The 27,240-nt window shown below is 41.5% G+C and overlaps 1 protein-coding gene across 2 annotated transcripts in view; it reads left to right on the top strand.

Moving 5' to 3' along the window:
• Positions 1–27,240, top strand: part of LPXN (leupaxin) — a 41,014-nt gene that overhangs the window by 2,071 nt on the left and 11,703 nt on the right. Inside the window, exons 1-7 of one of the 2 annotated variants that reach the window (XM_040495072.1) lie at positions 656–1,413; positions 7,219–7,376; positions 12,911–12,957; positions 19,813–19,912; positions 23,350–23,517; positions 24,436–24,609; positions 24,692–24,773. In XM_040495072.1, coding sequence (XP_040351006.1) covers positions 1,305–1,413; positions 7,219–7,376; positions 12,911–12,957; positions 19,813–19,912; positions 23,350–23,517; positions 24,436–24,609; positions 24,692–24,773 — 838 coding nt within the window. In that variant the 5' untranslated portion in view covers positions 656–1,304. Of the gene's footprint in view, positions 1–655; positions 1,414–7,218; positions 7,377–12,910; positions 12,958–19,812; positions 19,913–23,349; positions 23,518–24,435; positions 24,610–24,691; positions 24,774–27,240 lie in introns of those variants that run through there. The other variant, XM_040495073.1, reaches the window with a different exon arrangement.

Raw genomic sequence — 27,240 nt, forward strand, 5'->3', positions numbered from 1 at the left:
ATTAGTGTGGATGGGAATTTTTTCAAACCCATCTGGACTTTTGGAACAGCACTGACATCCAATGGCTGCTCAAAGTAATGCAGAGTGGGAATCTTTTGATTAAAAAAAAAAAATCTTTGTGTCAGGAGGGAATGAAAGAATCAATAATTCCTTTAGATCAACCAAAAAAAAAAAAAAAAAAAAAAGACCACTGGATTGCAGAGGAAAGATCACAGGCATTGAAACTAAATCTGGATTGGGGCACCTGGGTGACTCGGTTGGTTGAGCATCTGACTTCAGCTCAGGTCACGATCTCACAATTCATGGGTTGCAATCTCACAGTTCGTGGGTTGGTGGGTTTGAGCCCTACCTCGGGTTTTGCACTGACAGTGAGAAGCCTGCTTTAGATTCTCTCTCTCTGGATTATAGTAAATAGTAAAGCTACCTATAATTCTGTTAATTTCCTCAAGTTACCATTCCTTGAATTTATTTCACTACTGGTAGAGATGGAGATAATATCTGTTTCACAGGGCCATAATTATAGTTCTTCACACACTGCCTTCTCATAGGAGGCCTTTTGTAAATGTTTTATTTCATTCAAGGTGAGTAAAATCAGAGTGGTAAAAGATGAAAGTTAATCTCAGTGTCCTTTTTCAGAGAAATTGCTAGAAAGCAACATAGCTAAGCAGAAATTGTGCTTCACTGAGACATCTGCAGCTTAACGCCTTGTGTCTTGTCTTCCCATTTCATTCTTCATGACTGCTGTAGTTGGTTGTGTTTTGGACCACAGACGTAGCCAGGCCCTGAAAATCTAAATGTGACTACTACTCTGCCCTGCTTTTAATGGATTTACAGTCTATTCAGGAAAGCAGGGAAGCATAGTTTCAGGATAATTAAGTGAATGAAGACAGCAAAACGAATTGGGTGCTGGTTAACTGATGGAAATTTTATGAAGGAAACTGCTTTTGTGGTCCCCAGCTTTATGTGCACACACACGCATACACATACTCACATACACTCACACACAGCAGGTTTTCTGATGCTCCAGCCACACTGGAGGAAACAAGTACAAATCTGCCACTCCCATGAATTCAAGATGAATCCTGGCACATAGTAGGAGTTCAATTTTTTCAAAGTTAATTTTGAATCTTTATCACCCTGTCCAATGCACTAACAGAACTCAAATCCTACTACCCATCTTTCTATGTCCCATTTTTAGAACCCTAACTTTTCAAAAAGAAAAGAAAAAAAAAAAACTCACCAAATCAAAAGAGAGGAAGTGCTACGCAAATACAGGAACCAAAAAGGGTTATAGAGGCTGCTTCATGCTGTTTCGTTCAGTTCCTTTGCAGTCCTCTTCAGCACATGCTAAAACAGTTCCTCACAACCTGTGGGACCAGCGCATCTTGGGGTGCGTGACAATGGAAGAGTTAGGTGAGTGAGGACCTTCCTGGAGGGGAAACTGAAGGAATGAAGACTTGGCTACCATCTCTGTGTGGTGGGATGTACTTCTAGCCAGGGGGAGGGTGCTGCTGGAAGATTTTGTTTCCACTTCTCTCTTGACCTCAGCCCAACCAAGAGTGAAGCGTGAGGAACTAGGATTGTTCTTGGGGAACTCCGGGTGCACTCTTTTAGTGGCACAAACAGGCAGAGTTTGGTGCTTAGCGGAGTAAACCATGCACAAATACTTTTGGACTGAATTGTTTATTATGAGTATTTGCCCCTTGGCGACTATTGGAGGTCACAGGGTGGTCACACAGTTGGCACCTGCAGAGATATGATTTAGGAAGAAAAAAAAGGGGGGAGGGATAGATGGTGTTGGTGAGGAGAAGAAATGGAAGAGCAAGAATGAGACATCTGTAAAGGTTGGAGAAAGGCCAGGGTGGTTTCATTTGTTCCATGGTTTAGTATTAAACCAAGGAGAATTAGCACAATAACTCCAGCAATTCTGTTGCTAAGCTCTTTATTTGGAGGAATTCTCAAGGAACAGATTACTACGGACTGCAAATATGATACTCTTTCCACTTCAAACAATTAAAACCAGCAGTGAAACAATTGGCCACATGGCTCAGAGAGATCGCTGACTTCAAATCTTTGGAGTAATGGAAGCTTTGTCATTCTTGGGATTCATTCTTTATCCTCGGCTGACCTTTGTTGCTGGCATCCTTCCTAACACTGAGTCACTAACCTTTACTCGCTTTCCAAGCTGTATTAATTCCATAGTGTTACGGGTTTTTGTATGTCTGGGGTATGTCAAAAGTGTGAACAACAACAACAACAACAACAACAAAACGTATCTCGCATATTGTCTTTTGTTGCTGTTGTTAATTATTGGGAGTGTTAGTTATTGGGAGTGTAATTTGAGAGCGCGAGGAGCAGAGAAAGGAAGAAAGGCAAATTATAGGAGGAAAGAGATGTTAATGAAGAGGGAAAGGTGGTATTTAATAGACACAAAACTGTTTTGAAGGTGAAGTCTCTCTTTTGCTGCTTGGGGTAGAACATGTTTTGGACTTGGATTAGAATCCACATTCTTATTCTGTGTGAGAATTGGGGAAGTTCACGTTTCTAAGTTCAAAGTCCAGCTCACTAGAATCTAGCCCTTCTTTCGTATTTTAGCAACACCTAATGGCTTTCACGCAGGTAATTCAAAAGGGAACTAATAAGTATTCAGCGAGTTAAGCTAAAACCTAACGTTTTTACAGATATTAATCATGTTAGTGTCTGAAGCAACTCTCTGAAATAGGTATTATCCACTTTTTATTTCCAATGAGAAAACTAAGAAAAATAATAAACTTGTTCAGTATCGCTCTCAGGAACCCCTAACACCAAAACTGATTAATCTACAAGGTGTTCTCCTATTGTTTTTTTTTTTAATGTTTATTTGTTTATTTATTGAGATGGAGAGAGAGAGAGAGAGAATGAGCCAGGGAAGGGCAGAGAGTGAGGGAGAGAGAATCCCAAGCAGACTCCACGCTGTCGGCACAGAGCCTGATGCAGGGCTCAAACTCAACCAACTGTGAGATCATGACCTGAGCCAAAATCAAGAATCAGAGACTCAAACAACTGAGCCACCCAGGCATCCCTCTCCTGTTTTAGAAGTGTGTTCCAGCCAGTAGAACAACCCAGATACTTAAAAAAATTACAAATTAGATTTGTACAGTTTTGCCCTAGTTGAGCAGGATGAAATGGTAGAGAAACCTGGTCCAGAAATGGAGAAAGGGGGAAAGTACCAAACCTCCTAACAGGTGACAGGTCAGCAAAGGCAGGCAGATATTTTCTTTTTGCAGTATCTCCTCCAAGGTCGGTAGTTTGCAGCCACCAGCTTTTACCTGAAGCTTCATTACTCAGGGAGGCCAGCTAATGGGGAACCAGGAGCAGCCTCTGGCTCTGAATGAAAGCTTTACAATCCAGTGAGATCCCCCAAGAGACCTCACCTTACTCCTTTCATGTTAATGTTGACATGATTGGATTTCCACAGATGAAGCACCACAGAGAAGGACTGTGGAGTTTTCAGCGTACTACCACCCCCCACCCCTTGTAACCCTGCATTTGTCATACTGAAGTTAGTCATCTTCAAATTACGGAATCTGGCAGAAAGCAAGATAATCTCGGGTGTTGGTGTATGTGCATTCATAGGAAACGGGAAGAGGGAGGCCTGTTAACTCATGACCCAGCGGGGAGAGTTTCACTAACTTTGGTGTGTAACCTACTCCTAGAGATGTTGTGTGTGCCTCATGGAGGGTCTCCTCTCTCCCCTAATCTTTATTGTAAATGCTCTTTTATTTTGAATCCAAGGAGATGTATGACTTCTGGTTGGAGTGAAGCTTAGAAAATAGAAAACAAAAGGGGGGGGGGCTACGTCTTAATGGAGGGGCACCGAATAAAACTTTGGAACTCAGTTTGGCATTCATTCTGGCTAGTAAGGTTATTAGAAAAAAGTTTTGCTTTCTCTTTCTACTTTAGTTTTCCTTTTCTTTTTTGTTCATTTAAAAAAATCTTTTATTATCAGCAATTTTAAAATATACGAAGTAAAGAAAATAGTTTAATGAAATCTAGTATACCTATCAACCAGCGTAAACAATCATCAGCTCTTGGCCAATCTTATTTCATTAATACACCCATCCATTCCTTTCACTCCTGGATTATTTTTTTTTTTTTTTAATGTTTATTTTTGAAGGAGAGAGAGAGACAGAGTGTGAGTGGGGGAGGGGCAGAGAGAGAGAGGGAGACACAGAATCTGAAGTAGGCTCCAGGCTCTGGGCTGTCAGCACAGAGCCCGATGCGGGGCTTGAACTCACAAGCTATGAGATCATGACCTGAGCTGAAGTCAGACGCCCAACCAACTGAGCTACCCAGGTGCCCCTAATGTTTATTTATTTTTGAGAGAGAGAGAGAGAGAGAGAGAAAGCATGCACGTGGTGGGGAGGGGCAGAGGGAAAGGGAGGCAGAGAATCTGAAGCAGGATCCTTGCTGGCAGCTGTGAGCTCAAAGCCCCATGTGCCCGACGTGAATGGTGAGATCATGACCTGAGCCAAAGTCCAACACTTGTCCGACTGAGCCACCCAGGCGCCCCACTCTTGGATTATGTTAAAGTGATAATCGGATATTACATTCATGTCATTGGTAAATAATTCAGTATTAATCTCTAAAATAAATATGTACATATACAAATAACCATAATAGCATTATCACGAACAAAATTCATAATCGTTCTTTAATATCATGAAACACGGAAAATGTTAACAGACATTACTTAATATTATCAAATGTCTTTTTACATCTAATATAAGTTAACAGTGCTTATTTAAAGTATTGAATATTCAGTGTTCAATATTCCTCCTTGTTTTCTTTTTATTGAAGTTTACACATCGAAATTAGTTGTGTTTCTTAAATCTCTTTTAACCTCAGTTTCCCCTTCATCTCTTTTTTTCCACTGCCGTTAGTTTTTGAAGGGTAGTTTGCCTTGAAGAGTTTAGCTCAGTTTGCTCATCTCTAAAATGATGCATAAACTTCAATATTTTTATGAGATGGGTGACTAAGAAAGATCTGTAGAAAATTTCACTTGCAAGACATTACTAGATTTTAAAAAAAATTCCAGCCAGTTAATATGCAGTGTAATACTAGTTTCAGGTGTCCCATATAGTGATTTGACACTTACATATATCACCTGGGGCTCATCACAACAAGTGTGCTCCTTACTCCCCTTCACCTATTTCACTCATACCCCCACCCACCTCCTCTCTGATAACCATCAGTTTGTTCTGTATAGTTAAGAGTCTGGTTCTTGGTTTTCCTCTCTCTTTCCCTCCCCTCCCCCACCCCCGCCACGATCATCTATTTTGTTTCTTAAATTCCACATATGAGTGAAATCATATGGTATTTGTCTTTCTCTGACTTATTTCACTTAGCGTGATACTCTCTAGCTCCATCCACATCTTTGAAAATGGCAAGATTTCATTCTTTTTTTATGGCTGAATAATATTGCATTGTATATACATACACCACATCTTCTTTATCTGTTCATCAGTGGATGGACTTTTGGGCAGAAATGACTAAGTCTTTTCTTATGCCGTTAATAAATACCCATCCCCCCTGATATCTAAAATAAATGAAAATCTGTTTTTTTAATGACCTGTGTAAAGTTCATTTTCCTCATCTGAGGACTTCAGACCTAGGCAGATCCTTAGAAATAATATAATCCACTGTTTTGCTAACTTAAAGAAAACATGACCTGTGGTAAGAAATCCACCACAGATCCACTAATGGATCTCAACCCACAATTTGAGAAAACTTGTAATAAAATGATTTCATTATGGGGATGAGGAAGTGACTTCGGAGAAGTCATGCCAAGATGGCCCGGAGAATCTGCGTGAGGATGGGGACTGGAATTTTTGACTTGAAGTTAGTGCAGGGTCTGGGATCAGATAGTCCAGGATCAGTCAGACAAGGCTGCATCAGGAGTAGCTGATTTACAAAGTAAGGATGATAATATCACCTGCCTTAAAGCATTAGGATGACTAAATGAAATATATAAGTTCCTGAGCATAGTGCCTGTAATGTGTTGATTTTTATTAATTATTATTAATTTCATCATAACAGAAACGTGGTAGTGTGCTACTTGTAAAGTGCATTGGTTTTTCTGAAAAAAACTACAAGGGAAACAAGTCTCAAGTATTTGGATTGCAACATCTTGCTTGATTTTGCAATAGCTGTTTTCTCCATGATCCCTTTTTTCCCCCTATAGTCTAAAAGAATACTTCTACTTGGTTTTGACAGTTTTATCATGTGCTTGGTATGTAAGAGAAAAAAATAATCAGAGTTAAGAATAAGTGTTACTGTCTTGGTATATTTATTTTTTTTAAGTTTATTTATTTTTTGAGAGAGAGAGAGAGAGAGAGAGAGAGAGAGAGAGAGAGCATAAATGGGGGAGGAGCAGAGAGAAGGAGAGACAGAATTCCAAGCAGGCTCCTCGCCATCAGCACAGAGCCCTATGTGGGGCTCGAACTCACCAACTGTGAGATCATGACCTGAGCCAAGACTAAGAGTTGGACGCTTAACCAACTGCATCACCCAGGTGCCCCACTGTCTTGGTATATTTAGAAAAAATGTAATATAATTACTTCTGTTTTTCTGATAGGAAAAATATACAGGGATTTACTTTTTTCTTATTGGGGATCTTTGTAGTCAATCCACCCAAAATGAATGATAAGTATTAATACGCTGCATTATAAGAAGTCAAATTCTTTTTTTTTTTTTAATTTTTTTTCAACGTTTTTATTTATTTTTGGGACAGAGAGAGACAGAGCATGAACGGGGGAGGGGCAGAGAGAGAGGGAGACACAGAATCGGAAACAGGCTCCAGGCTCTGAGCCATCAGCCCAGAGCCTGACAAGGGGCTCGAACTCACGACCGCGAGATCGTGATCGTGACCTGGCTGAAGTCGGACGCTTAACCGACTGCGCCACCCAGGCGCCCCTTGGAAGTCAAATTCTTGAGTGATGCTGTGAAATTGAATGCAACCATAGGAAATAGGTCACAGTATGTGGAGGCATTAAACATCTTCTGGTAGAATAGACCACAGTCTTGAAGTAAAATATGGAATAAGAGAAGATATTTGAAAATAACCCTAACCCAAAAGAAGAAGATGAATGGAGGCACAGTGGGGATAATTAAGGAGGAAAATTATCCCAGAAGACTTCCATATTCTGTATTATGCTTCTCTTGTATCTTATAATATAGATGCCTTATTGGAGGAACTGGAACGCTCCACTCTCCAGGACAGTGATGAATCCTCCAGCTCAGCTCCTCTTTCCCTGGATCAGCATTCCAGAAAGGAGACTGACCTTGCTGAGACTTCAGGTGTCCCTTCTGTTCAGAATGATACAAGTCCCTTGCTGGTAACTTTCATTTATTGGAGTACCTTGAATATAAGTGTTTGAGTGCATTTCTGAAAATTAATTGTATCTTATGTAGAGTGATGTGAGAGAATCATATATCCAAGAAAAATCCCTCAATGATAACTTAAAGGTGGTTGTTTTTGGAAAGGAGGAGAATTGAGAAAATCATCATGGAAGAATAAATCTTTGAGAATTAAATTTTTTTCTAGTGAGGGCATGGTAACAGAGTCTTCCCTAATTTACTTGGAGAATTCTGATATTGCTGTCTGGGCATCAGAGATGCATGTTGCAGTATGTCTGGAATTAACACTCCAGAAGACCAGGGATTACCTGGGCAAGGCCAGGTGGGAGCTCAGACAAGTCTTTTCAGGGTGACCTCTAAGGCCACAACTTTCCATGTCTTATTTTCTGTTAAATGTATTAGGAAATTCAATTATTAGTATACCTAGAGATGATGACACTCTAGGGGACCAACAGAAACAAATTAAACTCAGATGATATTTAAAAAAAAAATCCAGAAATCCAATTTATCATTGTCTGGTTAGAGACAGTCTAATCATCAAATAGAATAATAGATACTAGTATTTGCTATATACATATATATGTATATATATATTTCCTTCCTATATGTAAGTCTACACGAATCTATGTTGTACTTAGGAGGTTGCTTGATGAGAATAGAATTAGTGTAGAAGAGGAATTAAGTAGTTTTCACATGTGGTGTTTTGAACTATGATATTCTGATTCGTCCTTGTACACTTGGTATGAAATCACAGGTTGCACAGACATGAAATCTGAGCCTGTGGTTCCTTCCCCCTTTCATTGTTCCTCCCTGCAGCTATATACATACAGTTTTAAGGATGAACGTTTATTTCTCTCCTAGGGAGCTACTGTCTCTTTTCCTCAATGCGAAATCATAGCCATAGGCTCCTAACTGGTCTGCTACCCTTGCCCCCAGCATTTTACTTTCAGAGTAGCAGCCAGAGTGATTCCGTAAAACTTCAATCAGATGATGTCATTCCTTTACTCAGAACCCCACAGTGAATTTCTATCTCCATTTGAAGCAAAAGCCACCATCTTTACGCCGACCTTAGTGGGGTGACTATATGCTCGGTTCATTCGGACGAGCCCCGAGTTTATGCTTGTTTTCTTGACATCCTGTTATTGGCTGTGGCATTTACCCTAAGTCTTACATATTTTAGGAAGTTTTCTTATTAGTGTTTTCTGGCTTCTTCTAACGCCTCATCTAGTAGCATGTGAAATACGTTCAGTGAACAGAATTCGAACTGTATTATGGCTGAATCCTAAAGACGGCTAATGACAACTCATCTCTCTTTCCCTGATCCTGTTCAGACACATCCTAACTGGCAAGCTCCTTTTCAGGGATAACATGCAGGGTGCGGGCCCTTAAAGCTAAACGCTTAGGCACCGTCAGGGACAGCTAACACCTCTGGTTGCAGGTGATGGCAGGGGAACTTTGGAAGCTTTTTCCCCAGCCGGTCACCCTGTATAGCACCACTCATGCTCATGAGAAGCATGGACCTCCTCAGGGTCAGAAAAAATATGGGAAACTGTGGCTTAATATCATACAAATTACGTGCAGGAAATAGAGGCCAAGCATTCTCACCGCTGAGTGTAGTGTATTCTAAATGTTCTCATTAAAGCAGCTTTGTCCTTAATTGTGTATGTACAGCCATAGCTATTTGTTTTATTATTTGGCAATGCTTTTATTTTTGCAGCAGATGCTTTTAGCAGCATTTGGCTCACAACAAAACCAAACCCAGAATTACATGTTTAATTTTCTCAAGGAATTGATGACGACTGTGTAATCTGCGCAAAATATTTGCCAACATTTCCTGTCCACCCCCGGTGGCAAGTAGAGATGTTAGTGCCCCTTAGAAGACAGGAAGACACAGCCATAGGGAAGAAACATCAGCATCTACTTCATAAGTTGCTCATGTAAAAAGAACGTGCCTGATGGTTTAGCATGTGCAGCTGCAGGAGGCGTGTCTAACATGTCACAGTGAAGCACACCTTTACATCTGCATCAAGTGTCGCTTCTAAACTGGTTTTGTTTGGTATCAGCTTCAAGTTTTCTTGTGCTTCTAACTGAAGTAAATGTGACGATTGAGTTGACTCCCTTTGCAAACCGTCAAATAATGTCAATTTTATATCTGTGCCACCAGAGACCTCAGTTAGAAAATTTGTTAATTCCAAAATGCTTTGATTTTTTTCCCCTCTAATTGAAAGGATCAAAATTCAGTATTTGGAAATTCATTCTTCCCTCAAAAGCAGAACATCTGACATTGTTAATGCCATTGTAAATTTAGTTGGGAAGTTCAACATTGAAGACAAAGTGGGTTATTGTGAGTGTGTGATCATATGAATACAAATTTTGATGGAGAACAGAATTGCCGCTAAAAAAAAAAAGTTCCATATTAAAAAACCTATGCAGCAGAAATGTGCTTGAATTGGTTGTGATGTGCACAAAATTCCCGACTGCATCCAAGCTCCAGGATTCTACCAATCAAAATAGAAACTGCAAATGTCAAAATTTACAGATATATATTTCCACCATCAGAGTATATATGTATCTAACTCATCTACAAAACTTCTGTGACAGAAGCTGATGTTGAATACGGAAGCAACATTTCAGCATGGCTGCATGCATTTTCTCTCTGTATTGCCTGTCATCAATCGGATTTTAGAAATGCCTGAGCCTCTGAAAATAACATTTTGTAAAGCAACTTAAATATAGGTTGCATTATGTGGAAAATCAGTCAGAAATATTTAATCGAATTATTCAGTGAATGTAGCATGAAAATTCAGCTTTTGAAGCTTTCAGCAAGTTGCAATTATGTAAAACAAAGCTTGCAAAAAGGAAGGAGCTCAAATTTCTCTCTACAAAAGCCGGGGAGGAATTGAACAACTTAACAGATGAGAGCTCAAATGGTTTAATTACCTAATTTGAAAATTGTGCTTTGGAAAAAATCTTGTCTTTGATGGAGTTTCTAATTTTAATTGGATAAATTTATATTCTCCACCAGAATGGGATGAAATTGTGAAGGCCTATGATTTTGCAGTATCTACATTTGGCAAAATGTTGAAAAGAATCACAAAGAGACGACTTAGGAGCTCTGTCTTGTAAAAATATTATTGAAGAAAGGTGCTCTGGATGGAGGTAGAAATACAGCACCTGTGAAAATACTGGGGCAGAAATATTTATACATTTTAATATGAGAAACATTTGAGAATATCCTCCATTTAGCAGAATTTGCCCTGAACTTATAGGCTCATCAACATCCAGAGTGGGAATATTTTCTCAATTAATTCTCAATATTATGGTCTACAGAGAAGCATCAGTTAAAAGTATCAATAACTTCAAAATATATTTATATATTATATATAAAATGCATATATATAAAATGCAGCTCCTTAACTAGTTTGCAATACTAAAAGATATGAAAATAATAAGATCATATTTTATTAAAAAAATGTATTAGTTTATTTTGAGAGAGAGAGAGAGAGCAGAGGAGGAGCAGAGAGAGAGGAAGGGAGAATCTGAAGCAGGCTCCATGCTGTCAGCACAGAGCCCAATGCAGGGCTTGAACTCACAAACCTTGAGATCATGACCTCCTGAACCAAAATCAAAAGTTGGACACTTAATTGAGTCACCTGGGTGCCCTAATAAGATCATATTTTAAAAAAAGACATCTTTCAGAAAAATTTCCACATCACAGTGTTAGAGATAACAATGGCTAGGTAACCAATTAAGGTATATGAATCTATATCAAGAAAAATTATTTGCTGTGCTGTTTAAAAATGTTCAAATAATCAATATACAAGCTTTTTTTTTTTTTTTTTTTAACTTAATGTTTAGAGATGCCTGGGTGGCTCAGTCAGGTGAGTGACTGACTCTTGATTTGAGCTCAAGTCATGATCTCACGGTGTGTGAGGTTGAGCCCCACATCAGTCTCTGTGCTGACAGGGCTGAGCCTGCTTGGGATTCTCTCTCTCCCTCTCTCTCTGCCCCTCCCCCATTTGTGCTCTCTCTCAAAATAAATAAACATAAAAAAAATAATGTTTATAGCTATGTCATCTAAAAACATTCTAGAGAATTTTATTTTTTTAAGTTTATCTATTTTGAGAGAGAGGCAGAGAAAAAGGAGAGAGAGAATACCGAGCAGGTTCCTTGCTGTGACGCAGAGCCTCACGAACCATGAGATCAGGAGCTGAGCCAAAATCAAAAGTTGGACACTTAACTGACTGAGCCACCCAGGCACCCCTAGACAATTTTATTTCGAAAATAAGTTTTCAAGAGAATTATTTTGTAGGGGCGCCTGGGTGGCTCAGTTGGTTAAGCGTCGGACTTTGGCTCGGGTCATGACCTCACAGTTCGTGAGTTCAAGCCCCGCGTTGGGCTCTGAGATGACAGCTCGGAGCCCAGAGCCTGCTTCAGATTCTATGTCTCCCTCTCTCTCTGCCCCTCCCCCACTCACACTCCATCTCTGTCTCTCTCTCTCGAGAATAAACATTAATAAAAAAGAATTATTTTGTAGGTCCATCAATATAATAAAACCCAATTTTTAGTCAAGAAATACATATTTTTAAAGTTATATAGTATTAGTTATTTTTGGTACCTACCCCTCTTTCGCTTTTAAGAACATCCCAGTTTGAACCACTATATGGTCACCCTACTTGCTTGATCTGGCCCCTTTTACTCCCTGTCCCTGTCTTGCCAGTTCACTGTGCTGCCCTGGACGCCTTTCTGTTACATGGCTGCTCCAGGGTTCCCCCCAATCTCCTTACTTCTCTCACCTTCTGTGAGTCCTCACTCAAGTGGCGCCTCCTCAGTGAGTCCTTCCCTGATCGACAGATATATTTTCCATTGCCATCTTTCTCCCATTTCTCATGCCCTCCCCCCTAATTAGTTTCACACGTTACTGAATTTATTCTATTTTCTTATTAATTTGTTCATTATCTGCTCTCACCACCATAATGTCAGAGGCAGAGGAGACAATTTTTGTTCGTTCATTTCATTTTCTGTTTTCATTGCTGCATCCCTGGCCCCGGCACATGACAGGCACCCAATAAGTATTTGTTCAATAAATAAACGAGTTGCTGGTCAACTACCCTTTAGAGACACACATATTTTATTTTTTTGTATGTCAGAATTAGCCATGATATAGTCTTCCCCTAGACAACATCCTGTCTAGGTAAAGGAATTGCTCTGATTCTTTTCGTCGGTTTTATCGTTCCTATCTGAGTACGATCAACTTCTCTATTTCAGTGCTTTTTAGGGCAGGGCGGGGGACGCTGTTACTTGTTCACATGCTGGCTGCTTCGAATTTGGCCTTCTGTTGTGGGATGGCTGGTTTTGCTCTGCCTTGGGAAAGAAAATCTCAGAGATACGCTAGTTATCAGTCCTATTTAGAAACTAACAACATCCTCTAATTCTGGGCACAGATGAGTGACAACATTCTCCCAGCAGAAACTCATTGTTTGCTTTCTTCTCTGTCACTTATATGTCTTAGGTACAGCTCGTGTATACGACCCATATCCAGGAGCCCAATATCTACAGGTATGTTTTTTATTCAGTACTTTAAAATATTAAAGATATTAGATGATTGTTATCAATCTGGGTCTGGACAACAAGTTGCTTTGCATGCGTTCATTATTAGAACTCCGGCGACTTCCCTCCTCCCCTTTCCATAGTGTTTCAGCAGAGGTGGAGTTCTGCCAAGCTCACTTGGCAGTTTCTTAGGGTGCCTGCCTTCTAGACGGGCCGTCCAGGCTAGGGGGAGCCACTATTTCCTTCACCACCTGGAAAGGTGTAAATCGTTCGAGTCACCACACGTTTCGGCTGGGCTACTCCAAATATCACGCTCCAGTTCGCGGAAGAGGAAACACCTAAAGAAATTTCAGCAAGACGCCAACAAAACCAGAGCTAAGATCAGGGTCGACGTGAGACAAGAGGGTCTCCGCAGCAGACTGACGAATATATACTTCTAATGAATCTGTACTTCTTCTTTCTATAGTTGTTCAAGATTTATTTAGCTGGCGGGCGGGGGGTGGAGGGGGGGTGGATTTCCTTTTAAAAACATTACATATTCAAACAGATCCACTTACTAAACCATTTCGACTGACCAAAGCAGAATCAACAGTCTGAGAAAATGAAAAAGGCTGTTTTTCTCATTCTCTCTTCAGGTAGTGCTTCACAGTTTGAAAAATCAGACAGCTTTCCGGGAAACAAATTGAAGGACTTCACAAATTAAAAGGGAAACGAGATAGCAAAGGCTCATGCTTGGTAGAGTACCACACCATACCTTATTTGGTTCTAGAATCGCAGCCGGTCAATAGTGCACACCCATGATGCCAAATAAGGGAAGGACCTGTGTTACTATGAAGTCTTTTTGTAACTTCCCACCTGAGAACACTTTCTACTTGGATGGGAGTAAGGCCAATTTATATTAATGTAATTGCCAATTGGTTCCAGTTCCAGGAGACTGCCTGGTGGGTTGCCCCCTAGACCACCCTATCCCTCCTTCTTGTATATAAAAAAAAAAAAAAAAAAAAAAAAAAAAAAAGAAGCAAAACAACAATGAAACCATGCCTGGCACACATAGGCTTTCAGTAAATGTTTGCTTTTTAAAAATCTAGGAAACCAAGACTTTGATAGAAATATTAATGAAAACAGGAACATAGAACAGAAAAACCAGCACAACCAACAGCCAGTTTCCTGTGTACCTGGCATTTCGATCAATTATTGATGGCATGCCAATGGAGAAGACTCACATCATTTTCCCCTCAGACCTATTTCTCTTCTCTTGCTCTGCTCTGTATTCCGGGGGCGCTGACCCCTGTAGGCTGGGTTTTCCAGGCTCCAGGATCAGTTGGCTTTCGCTGGAGGGTGAAAGGCAGGGAAATTCAGGGTATTTCCTCCCCTAATCTCTCTCCACAGTGTTGGGGTCAGCAGTTACATGTCCTTTCTGGCTTCAGCTGGAGCAAGACAGGTCTACGGTGGTTCCATTCCAGCTTGTACCTTGGCCTCTGGCTCTTAGTAACTCCCCACCCCCTTGCTTAATGGCTTTCTGCTGTGGCTAATCTTTTGTGTTACCTCAGTATCTTCTGTTTGCCTCTTTAGTTATCCCATCACCTGTGTAATCAAATTTCTGGATTAAATTCCTTTGGCTTACTCCCAGAGTGCTTGTATTTTCCCGAGTGGGCCTTGACTGATACATTTTCCCCAGTACCGAATGACACTTGCTGTGTCGATCGGTATGGGAGACTGATATGAAATCCAGGTGGCCTAGTAAATAAGCAATAGCCTGGTACACATCCCTAAGGCTGGTATAACTCGGAGCTGATAAGGCTCGCAGGTGTGAACAGAGCGTGAGACTCAGAAACTAGATGCCTGCATTCTGCTTCCACCATTTCCTCTGGCTTGCTTAAATGAACCAAACGCTGCTTTCAACCTTGAGACTGTATTCAATACTAGTGGCATGTGTAGCCATGTAGTAGTATTTCTACTGTAGTTATATATCAAAGCAATATGAAGGATAATTTAGAAACATATACACGAACAAAAATAATTTTGGTAAGAAGAAGGAGAAACACCAATCATAAAAACATCGCAGAGGAATGAGTAGGGGAAGATTCCAGCGAACGAAGCCCCTCACGTGAGGAATCTGTATTCTTTTGACAGCACAGAGCCTGCTTGGGATCCCCTCTCTCTTTCTGCCCCTCCCCTGCTCTCTCTCTCTCTTCAAACAAACAAACAAACAAACAAACAAACATTTTAAAACAAACACCACACCTCTTGTATTTGTATATTATTAAAACCTCTAACTCACGAATTAAACTGTTGCCCATGACACAGCAAAGCCCTTTTACCACCTTCAGGAAGTGAGGGGACCCATCAAAGGAGCTCTCATTTTGAGCTTCCTCTCTTTTTAGGCACACTTCCTGTACTGATGGAATCACCAACTCTTTTGACCTTTCCATTCTTATTTAGAACATTATGTTGTTGATCCAGTTACTCTTAAGGTATCACAACAAGGGTTTCTCTTTCCATACGGCACCAGAAGTCTTGGTAAAAATCAGTAAGAAGTGTTTTGGATAAGCACCAGTGTGCGCCGACTGTGAGGTGGACAGGTTTTTAGGATTATACAGACCCACATAAGAAACTACATTTCTTCTACACTGGGAAACAGGGCCGAGAATGTGCGGACAGCCTGGCTGCCTTTGCCCACAAGACACACGCCTGTGGCAGCAATGACGAAGGGGTCATGACCCCAAAGTGACCTGAGGCTGAGCCTCTCTGTGCTTCCGTGGAAGCCTCTAAGGATTGAATCAAGCACTTGTCTACTTGACCATTTTTGTTCCTCAGTTAAAAAAACAAAAAACAAAAAACAAAATTATGCCTGGCAGGAGGCCCTGTTGTACCTAAAAGACAAAATCTTTTCTCTTCAGAGGGGGAGACATCCACTTCCTCCTCCATTTTTCTTATTGTTAAATACTCAAACGGAAGTAGGTCAGTAGTGGGACATGTTGTACCCAAAAGACAGTCTTTTTTCCTTAAGAGAGGAATGTTATCAATCACATTATTAATCTTTCAAATTTTTGGCTAAGGGATAAAAACTGGAATCTCACTGTTGAATTTGCATGGTAAAGATCTAGATCAGCATATCTTTATACAGTAATAAGCATTCAAATTTCCTTTTCTGAAACTTGCTTTTTTAAAAAATCCTTAGCTCATTTTTCTATTAGCTTGTCTTACTGATTTGCAGACTTTAATATTTGAATATTATTTATGTTTTAAGTATTTATGTATGTTGAATTTTTTTTTGAAATTAGCTCTGTTGATGTTTTGTTTTCTTTTTTGCTTTCACTTTACAGTTTCATGCCTTTCTTAGGAAAGCCTTCATTACCCCAAATTATAAAAAAAATCTTCCATTTTCCTTTACTCCTTTTATGTTTAAATGTTTTTATGTCTTTAACTCATTTAAAACTTACTCACGTGCAAAGTTTGTTAAAGATCTAAATTTATTGTTCCAATAGGCTGTCGTGCATTTTGTGTCTACTACTTTGTTTTTGAGGATTTGAAAGGCCACAATTACCATATGCAAAGTTCTCATGGTTCAGGAGTCTGTTTCTGGGCTGTGTCTGCTCCAGTCCTCTGATTTGTTGGCTGATCTGTTTCTTTTCCAACATCACACACATTTTATTGTCACTTTATCGGACAGCACATCTATTGAGACATCTTCCCTCCTCACCTCTTTTTACAAAATTATCTTGAGTGTTCTGGCCCATGAATCTCAGCATCAGCTTATTAATGAACTTGAATAATTCTCTTAAGATTTCTTTATGAATTACATTGAATTTGTAGTTTAATGGGAGAAACTGACATCATATTATGCATCATTACTTATGCATGTCTTGTATGTCTGCCAGTGTTTTTTCTTCACAGAAGCCTTGCACAGTTCTTGTTAGAGTTATTCTTTAATATTTTATATGTTTTTTTGGTGGTGTTGTGAACATGTGCTTTTTCCCCAACGGACTCTCAAATTGGCTACTGCTGTCTATAGGAAAGAGACTAATTATTTCACCGTATTCCTGTACCCAGTAACCATCCTGATATTTTCAATACTAATAGTTGTCCAATCATTTATCTTACATTTTCCAGGTAAGTGATTATATCACCTATTTAAAAAAGAAAATAAATGGGTGCCTGGGTGGCTCAGTTGGTTAAGCATCCAACTTCAGCTCAGGTCATGATCTCACTATTCATGGGTTTGAGCCCCACGTAAGGCTCTGTGCTGACAGCTTAGAGCCTGGAGCCTGCTTCGGATTCTGAGTCTCTCTCTCTCTGTCCCTCCCCTGCTCGTGTTCTTTCTCTTTCTCTCTCAAAAATAAATAAACATTAAAAAAAATTTAAATAAAAAATAAAATAGGAATGAGAAGGCTTTGCCTTTTTCTTTCCAATATATGTCTCTTATTTTTACTTTTGAATTTTTTAAAAAAAAAAATTTTTTTTTTTCAACGTTTATTTATTTTTGGGACAGAGAGAGACAGAGCATGAACGGGGGAGGGGCAGAGAGAGAGGGAGACACAGAATCGGAAACAGGCTCCAGGCTCTGAGCCATCAGCCCAGAGCCCGACACGGGGCTCGAACTCACGGACCGCGAGATCGTGACCTGGCTGAAGTCGGACGCTTAACCGACTGCGCCACCCAGGCGCCCCTCTTATTTTTACTTTTGAATGCATTTGGTAATGCAATCTGGAATAATATTGCAGACCAGCAGTGATAGTAGGATCCTTGTCCTCCTCTTCTCTTAATTAGAAATGTGTTTAGTATTTGACCATTAAATATAAGGTTCACTATAGATTTCTTGTATTTTATCAGGTTATAAAACTTCTTTTCCTCCATCTTCAACAACAGGAATGGTGGTGGATTGTGTGGTTCAGCACCTATCAATATGTTTATAAAGCTTTTTCTATTTTTTAGTATAATGAATTACATTAATCCTTTTTCTAATGTTGAAGCATGCTTAAAAGACTGGCATAACACTATCTAGCCAGGATGTTTTTAAAACATATTTCTGCTGTCTTTATTAAGCTGCCCCCACCACCCCATCCCACATACACACATTACACACACACACTGTTCTCTCTTTGTCTGGTTCTAGTATTGCATTTCTGTGATATTTATAGACCTTATTTGGTGATTTTCCATATTTTTCTATGAACTTGGAAATTTACACAGTGCTCCAAAAAACCCAGTTTTTGTTTGTTTTCTTTTTTCAGTAATTCATGCTTTTACTCCTTCTGTTTAGTTATTTTAGTTTTGGTGGGTTTCTTTTTTTTTTTTTTTTTTTTGAGATTCTTGAGTTGGGTGTTCTGTTTATTGGTTTCTGGTCTTTCTTATTTTTCAATATCGCACTTCAGTCCATTATATCTTTTTCTTTTTATTTCTTTAAAAATTTTTTTTTACATTTATTTATTTTTGAGAGACAGATAGAGACAGAGCACAAAAGAGAGAGAGAGAGAGAGAGAGAGACGCAGAATCTGAAGCGGGCTCCAGGCTCCAAGCTGTCAGCACAGAGCCCGACAACCGGGCTCGAACCCACGAACCGTGAGATCATGACCTGAGCTGAAGTCAGACGCCCAACCGACTGAGCCACCCAGGCACCCCTCCTTTTATTTTTTATTTTTAATTATTTTAAATTTTATTTTAGAGAGAGAGAGAGAGAGAGAGAGTGCACGATTGAGGGAGAGGGGCAGAGAGAGGGAGATAGAATCCCAAGCAGGCTTCACACTCAGCACAGAGCACACATGGGGTGCAATCCCACAACCCTGGGATCGTGACCTGAACGGAAATCAAAAGTTGGAAGCTCAGCCAACCGAGGCACCCAGGTGCCCCTATATTTTTTCCTTTTGATAACATACTGCTTTTGACTCTGAAGGGTGTTTGTGTGTGTGTGTACGTGCTTCCGTTGCGATTTCTAGATAGGTTGAAAATTCAGTTTATTTTCTTTCTTCATCACAAGAATTGTTGGAGGTGTTTTATTTTTTTCTTAGGTGGGTAGATTTCTTATGATTAATCTGTACTTTTATTAAAGCAATAGAAGAATATGGTCTGTATTACTTACTTCTTAGAATTTATTGAGCCTTATTCTGTGTTCTTGTACACAGTTAATTTTACTAACAACTCGGCAAGTATTTGAATAGACTGTATTCAGTTTCTTGGGTCCAAATTGTATTCATCAATAATTTACTCCCAATTATATGGATGTGAAACCAGTATTATGTACATTGTCTAAACTCGATCAGTGATCTTTTTTCTGTAAAAGGCGGACAGTAAACATTTTAGGCTTTGTAGACCACAAGGTCTCTGTTGGAACTATCCAACTGTGTAAGAAAGCAGTAGTCAACAGTGTGCAAATGAACAGTCATGGCCAAATTTGGCCCTTGGACCTTAGTTTGCTGTTGCTTGCTCTTTATTCTTATTTAGTGTTTGTCTTTCGCCTGACAGTAAGTGAGAGAAGGTGTAATAATTTATAATTTAAAAAAGAATGCTATGGTAATAAAAAATATATATTGGGCCAGTATCTTCAAGCCGTTTTTAGAAGCTGCTTTGCACCTGACTGTTGGGGGAGAACGTCCTGCCAGCTACATGTCCAGAGCATTTCTTCATGGACTTGAGAACAATGGTCAGCTTTTGAGATGACCAGAGGAGGACACGGAGACAAAAATGCAGGGAGACCGTGTTGAGATTTTTAGCCCACTACCTACTTTTTAAATACTCTCTCTAGTTTTACTCACACTGAAGGGTTTAGTAATTAAAATTGCATTTTCTGGTATTTTATGTGTGGCTTAACATTTATCTGAGTGTTGATGTGTTAGGATTTGTTTTTTTTTTTCTCTCTCTCTACAGTGAGGCCCAAGAGCCAAACAAAGCACGGCTGCCTCCTAAAACCTCAGCAGCTGCCCAGCTGGATGAGCTTATGGCCCATCTGTGTGACATGCAAACCCAGGTGAGCATAGTTCCTGGGTGCATCTCTGTGGCCCTCAGCTCCGCATCCCCCTTCGGAACTCTCAGTTGTCATTCATTTTCCCAGACTAAATTTAATTCAACCGTGAATTTAACTTTGTGGGATGTATTATCTGGGCACAAAAGATAATATGATACGGGCTCTGATCTCAAGGAGTGTGGAATGTGCTTGGTAAAGGGAAGCATAAGCCTGTGCAACATTTATAGAATAAAACACAGATGGGTTATCAAAATATACACAGCAAACGTTAGGAAGGTAGAGAGGTCAAGGAGATTTTATCAGAGGTGGGGATGGGGTGTGGCATGGACTCTGAAGAATGGAAACAGTTTGGACACAGATGAGAGAGGAGGCCCTTCCAGTTGGGCATGAGCCTATGAGGGTGCAGGCATCTGAGGCTGGATGGAATGTGACAGGACCTTCAGAGACCCGCCTGAGTGGGACCACGGAGGGCAAGCTGCAGCAGAGCCAGGGAGATCAGAGTGTGGCTTTGAAAGTAGAGAGGAGGAGGAGTCCTGAGCCCCATATTCTGATAAAATCTGCCACCTCCTTCTGGCCTGTAGAGAGTGAGTGGTGAGCTCATGTGGCCTGGCAGGGGATGGGAATCAGAGAAGTGGACTTTAAGAATTTACTAAGGGAAGGGGCACCCGGGTGGCTCATTTGGTTAAGTGTCAGACTTCAGCTCAGGTCATGATCTTGCAGTTTGTGACTCTGAGGCCTGCAGTCGGGCTCTGTGCTGACAGCTCAGAGCCCAGAGCCTGCTTCGGATTCTGTCTCCCTCTCTCTCTCTGCCCCTCCCCTGTTCATACTCTGTCTCTCTTTCTCAAAAGTAAATGAACATTAAAAAAAAATTAAGAATTTATTTAAGGAAATATCTAGAATTCTTTCTTTCTTTCTTTTTATTCTTATTTATTTTTGAAAGAGAGAGAGAGTGAGCGAGCATGAGCGGGAGGGAGGGGCAGAGAGAGAGGAGACAGAATCCCAAGAAGGCTCCATGCTGTCAGCATAGAGCCCAACGTGGAGCTCGAACTCCTGAACCGAGAGATCATGACCTGAGCCAAAATCAAGGAGTTGGACGCTTAACCAACTGAGCCATCCAGACACCCCTCATCTAGAATTCTTAAGGTAGAGAATCCAGCCACTCTAAATTGGTTGGAAGCTTCGATATGCCCACATGAAGTGACTAAGACAAGGCAGTATATAAAAAGGTGTGTGACTGGGGAGGTCAGGAACCTTATCTTTGTGGCTCACCTTTGGACTCCCAATGCCTGCACAGTTCCTGACACATTACAGGAACAGATGAATGAACATCAGAAACAAATTTTCTTCCATGCCTGGGTACATTCAAAACTGGGTACATTCCTCAGTTCATTGTACCACTGTAAGTACTAGGACAAAAAAAAAAAAAATCTACACTAGGAGTTTTAATTATGTTGTGTTTTCTAATTGATTTAGCATGTGTCATGGTTTATTTACATTTAAAAAATATCTGCTCAACTGGGTGTTGTATGGAAACCAATTTGACAATAAATTTAATATTAAAAAAATTAAAAAATAAAAGAGATCTGCTCATTTCTTGAATGGGCCATACATTCACGTTGTACAAAAGTCAAAGGTGGAAAAGTTTGCAGTGAGCTATTTCCCTCTCAGCCATGTCCCCAGCCATCCAGTTCTGCCCGTTTCTTACATCCTCATTCGGAAGTGTTCTGGAATATATAAGCAAGTAGACGTGGGTGTGGATAGACATATATGCATGGATATGTATATACATATACAATTGTGGTTTTTTTACCTACTTAATAGGGATGGCCCTTTGGGCCTTCTAGACATTAACCTTTTGAACACTAATCTCTTCAACATTAAGTAACATTCTATAATAGAGGAGGGAGGAAATCTGTCAGATGATAAGTTTCTTGAAGGGAAATGAGCATTTTGGATTAGTGAGATAATGTGAAGTTATTCCTGGCAGTAAAAATAGGATACGAAGGCAGACAGTAACAGATCGTATATATTCAGGAGACTGCAGGGAGCCTGGCTGGCCTTAGACAATGGAGGCTTTTAGTGACTAATGAAAGATGAGATTGGAAAGGTAAAGTGAGGGCAGCGGATGGGAGGCTTTGAAGGTCTGTCTAGTGCATGCAAATCTGATGCCATGGAGGCCGTAGGAAGAGCACCTGTTTCCTGATCAGGAAGTATTAGGTGATGGTGGTAGTAGCTCGGTCGGAAAGGAGTAGAGAGAGACAGAATCAGGACATGGAGTGATGAAGGACGAGCTGGGCATCTTTTTTTGTAATTTGAGGCTTTTCCTTTGAATGGATTATAATAACTACCTTGGGGTTTTGCTTAAATAAATCCAATCCATCAGCAAGTCTCATATGACAGCTTCTCACCACCTTCTCCCCTAACACGGGACCAAGTCATTCTTTCTGGTTTGAACTGTTAACGATAATCTCCTTCCTAGCTGGTGCCTCTCCACTCTTGCTTGTCTACACTTAATCCCTCCCTCAGCTACCATGGGGATCCTGTAGATCAGATTCTTTCACTCTCATGCTTGAACTCCTCCAGAGGCTCCATCACCCTTGGGATAAAACCTGAGTTTACCATGAGGGCCCAACGTGATCTTCGCCTCTCTGTCCATTGTCTTCTGCTGCCACACTTACTCTTACTCCCTCTACTCCAGCTCCCCTGACCTTCTGACTTTTCCCCTAACTTTTTTCCTCCTCTGGGCCTTCCTTCCTTCTGGAATGCTTTTCCCATGAATAGCAATATTTCTGGGCCCTTCCGTACATCATGAAATACCTGTGCAAATGTTACCTTCCTTAGACAGTCTTCTCTGATCACCTTCATCTACATCAATTCTCTCTCACCGTCCCACCCTCTGTTACTTCTGTGTGGGTGTAGAACTTAGGTCTTATCCCTACCTGATGTTACATCATATACTTATTTCGTTGTTTATCGTCTATCACCTAGAGCATATAAACTCCATGTGGGCAGAGTCTAGGTCGCCTTGGGCATTGCTCTATGCCAAGAGCCTGGGGCTGTGACCAGCACAAACTAGGTGCTCAAAAAACATTGCAGAATAAATGGGTAAAAAGAAGATATGATTAATTGTTGACCTATGGTCATTGTAGGAGTGAGGAAAAGTGTCATCTTCGTACACTCGATTTCCCACGGTCAGAAAAGATTTACAAATGAAGGATGATTACTCCTATTTCATCTGGCCTGAGGAGTTTAGGATAAAAGGGAGATGAAAGCATTTTTATTGCTGTTACAATGTTGACTCTTCCAGTGCCTTGGAGGGAGGTTAGGTACGGAAGAAAGGATCCGTCAGCAGAGGTGAGCTTACAGGTCATGCAGAAGATGCCAAGGAAGGGAAATGTACATGACACTGATTCTTTTCGTGGTTCTCTCCTGGGTGCCAGGTTGCAGCGAAAGCAGATGCCAGCAAGAAGCACTTAGCAAACAAGCAGGATCAGAAAGCCTCCCTGGACTCAATGCTGGGGGGTTTGGAGCAGGACCTGCAGGACCTTGGAATTGCCACAGTGCCCAAGGGCCACTGTGCTTCCTGTCAGAAGCCGATTGCTGGCAAGGTGGGATGGGCCAAGAAGTTGGTCCTACAGCCATCTGTCTGTGTGTGTCTGTGTCTGCCTCACCAAAGATTGCTCTATGGCCTTCTATTCTACGACATTTTAGTAACAGTTAATAACTACCCATCCCTTACAGTGCTCCGGGCACTGAGTTAAGCACTTTGCAAGTATTTCCTCATTTACCGGTCACATCAGCCCTTCAAGGGACACTCTATTATTGTTCCTTTGGAAAGATGAGGGAAACAAGGGCTCTGGGATGTTAACTGGCATGTATGTCCAAGGTCTAGAAAGAGGAGGAGGTAAGATTTGAAGCCCAGGAGAGCCTCCCTGCCGCGTGTGACTCGGAACCACTTTTCTGTCCTGCCTGTCCTGGGAGGGAGTCTCCCCCTGCTCCCTCTGTGCCAACTTCCTGCTCAAGTTGATTGATTATGATTTCCGCTGACTCAGCTCCAAATCGTGGCCGCAGCCTCCTGCTGTGTCATCCTTCACCAAAACCCACAGCAAAGGGCTTTGGTGTGGGGCGTGAGATGAGGTGTTCAGACCAGAGGAACAAAAACCCTCATCTGGCCTTTTCCTCTTCCAGGGATCCCTTCCAGGCCACGGTAGTCATCCCTGTCTGTCACTGCTGTGCTCGATTTTGGTTCCCCCACCCTCCGGAGCTGTGTAGCGGCAACCAACAGCTAACAGACTTTTATCAGCAAGATTGGTCAGGAAACTGGGCACCCTCTGGCTCTCCATAATGCAGGGGCAACAGACCCCGTAGGTGGGACCTGGGTCTAGGCCTCTGTGTTGCGTAACCCCAGGGGGGCACCGTTTACAGGAAATACCGTGCGCCAAGTGCTGTTCAGAGCTGTGCAACCTAGGGCACCCTAGGGCACCTGGCTGCAGTCTCACGGTGGCCCAACTTCATTTCCTCCCCAGGCGATCCATGCTCTGGGGCAAGCGTGGCACCCGGAGCACTTCGTCTGCGCTCACTGCAAAGAGGAGATTGGCTGCAGTCCCTTCTTCGAGCGCAGTGGCTTGGCCTACTGCCCCAAGGACTACCACCACCTTTTCTCCCCGCGCTGTGCTTACTGCGCTGCTCCCATCCTGGACGTGAGTCATCCTCCTTCTCCTGCCGGGGCTCGTGGGTGATAGAGTTGCAGCCCTCTGACGTCTGTGTGTGCTCCTTTTCCAGAAAGTGCTGACGGCAATGAACCAGACCTGGCATCCGGAGCACTTCTTCTGCTCGCACTGCGGAGAGGTGTTCGGGGCGGAAGGTATTGCTCTTCCTTGGTCGGTTGTGGTCGTCGTGGTTCCGGCCGCTGGCAGCAAGCGCCTGTTTCAGTACTCTATGCCGTCCTTCCCCGCCTTTCCCCAGCATTTATAAATTCTGTTTGAATTGGTTTAAAAAATTTTTTTTAATGTTTGTTTATTTTGGAGAGAGACACAGAGTGTGAGCGGGGGAGGGGCAGAGAGAGAGAGACACTGAATCGGAAGCAGGCTCCAGGTTCCGAGCTGTCAGCACAGAGCCCCAGGCGGGGCTCGAACTCAGCCTGAGATCCTGACATGAGCTGAAGTGGGGCGCTTAACAGACTGAGCCACCCAGGCGCCACTAAATTGGTTTTTTAAATCAAAGAAATACTAATGCAAAACCTCAAATATCGGAGCGCCTGCGTGGCTTAGTTAAGTATCTGACTTCAGCTTAGGTCATGATCTCATGGTTGGTGAGTTCCAGTCCCACACATCAGGTGAGCTCGAGCGCCCCTTTGGGTGAGCCCCGCTTCTCTCTCTCTCTTTCTCTCTAGCTCTCTCTCCACCCCCTGACTCTGCCCATCCTGGGATTTTCTCTGCCCCTTGCTCACCTGCGCCCCACACCCCCCTCGAAAAAAAAAAAAAGGCTCAAATATTACATTAAGGATAATACTGAAAAAGATCAATCCCTTGCTTTTCCTTTCTCCACCCCCAGATCCAGCTATCGTCTCCAAATGTTTTCAGCTTTTTTTCTTCTGTTTTGTACTTGTGTATTTTAAGGAATATACTTCTATTACCATACATTGATTTTTTTTTTTCCTTAATTTTAACCATTACGTATTAAGTTTCTACCGGGGAAGATGAGAATTTACTATCCCACCTTACCCTCAACACACTTCCCCTCCCCCATTCTCTCAATGTAAAATCAGGTCATAATTACAGGTCAGACCAGTATTCAGTGTGCACATATTGACAACCATGGAAATATTGTTCATTGTTAAGCCTTGTAGCAAACTATGGTCAGAGCAGAGCACAGATTTTAAAACTGCTGTTTTTATATTTTAGTGTTTATTTTTGAGAGAGAGCGAGCACGCGCGCAGGCGGGGGAGGGGCGGAGAGAGGAGACAGAATCCAAAAAAGGCTCCAGCCTCTGAGCTGTCGGTGTGAGCTAGATGTGCGGCTCGAACTCACAAACTGAGATCATGACCTGAGCTGAAGTCAGCTGCTTAACCCACTGAGCCACCCAGGTGCCACGGAGCAGAGCACAGATTTTAGTGTCAGACTGCCCAAGTTCGAATCTGGGCTGCGGTATTTATTAGCTATATGATATCATTCAAGTCATTTAACACTCTGTATCTCGTTTTCTTCATCATGGGCCCAGTACTAATTACCTCACAGGGTAATTATGAGGACTTTGAGATGCAGTGGCAGTTTTGTGTTTAGAACAGTGCCCACCACTTGGAGACACAGTAAAAATTAGTTTTACTATCACGGTATCCTTTTCATATAAATTAGTTTTCTCCCTGAAGTTAATATTTAGAGTTCTTTTTCACTGGCTCAATTTTCATTGTACCTAGCTCTAATTTATCTGACAGAGTCGTGGAATCATTCTCAAAATGGTCAGCCACATCTGGTAGTCAGTCAGTTCCACTCATTTTGCTTTGGGGACGTCTGCCCTCCCACTGCAGCCTGAAATGCTTCCTCTTCAGGCCTGCTGTGAAGCACTTATTCTGGGTCATTATCCTGGGAATTTCTTTTACTCCTTTACTACCTTTTTTGTGGGATCCTCTGTTTCCTGGATCCCCGGTCTTTTACTGCCTTTACGTTGGTGGAACAGCTCCTAGGAAAGGAGGAGTAAGAGGTAAAACTCTTGAGATCTTGAATATCTGAAAATACTGTTATTCTGTGGTCTACCTTGAGTTGCCTGGACATAGAATTCTAGGTGAAAGGATTTCCCCCTCGAATTCTCAACACACTGCTTCCCTGTCTTCCAGCTTCCATGGTTGAGATGTCTTTATTAAGCTTCTGTTCTTATTCCTGATACTTACTGTGTGATCTGTTTTTCTCTCTTTGCAAGTTTTCTTTTTCTCCTTTCTTCTGAATTATCTTGATTTTTTTTCCCTGACTTCTTCTTTTTATGTTTGTTTTGAACTAGTATGACTCACACATGGAATCAGAAGGTTTCTTTCTTTTGTTTGTGTTTTTTTTCCTGTCTTTTTAGAATTACCTCAGTGGGAAAACAATGCAACTGTCTCCTAAATAAAAATTTGGGCAGTCCCATGTCATTTCCAATGACTCTTAATGAACAGTTATTTTTTTTTTTAAGTTTATTTATTGGGGCACCTTGGTGGCTCAGTCGGTTAAGCATCCAACTTCGGCTCAGGTCATGGTCTCACAGTTCGTGAGTTTGAGCCCCACATCAAGTTCTCTGTTGTCAGCGCAAAGCTTGCTTTGGATCCTCTGTCTCCCTCTCTCTCTGCCCCTTCCCCAGTC

The sequence above is a fragment of the Herpailurus yagouaroundi genome, unplaced genomic scaffold (genome assembly GCF_014898765.1).
Source record: "Herpailurus yagouaroundi ecotype Mexico unplaced genomic scaffold, PumYag 187, whole genome shotgun sequence".
Classification (NCBI taxonomy): domain Eukaryota; kingdom Metazoa; phylum Chordata; class Mammalia; order Carnivora; family Felidae; genus Herpailurus; species Herpailurus yagouaroundi.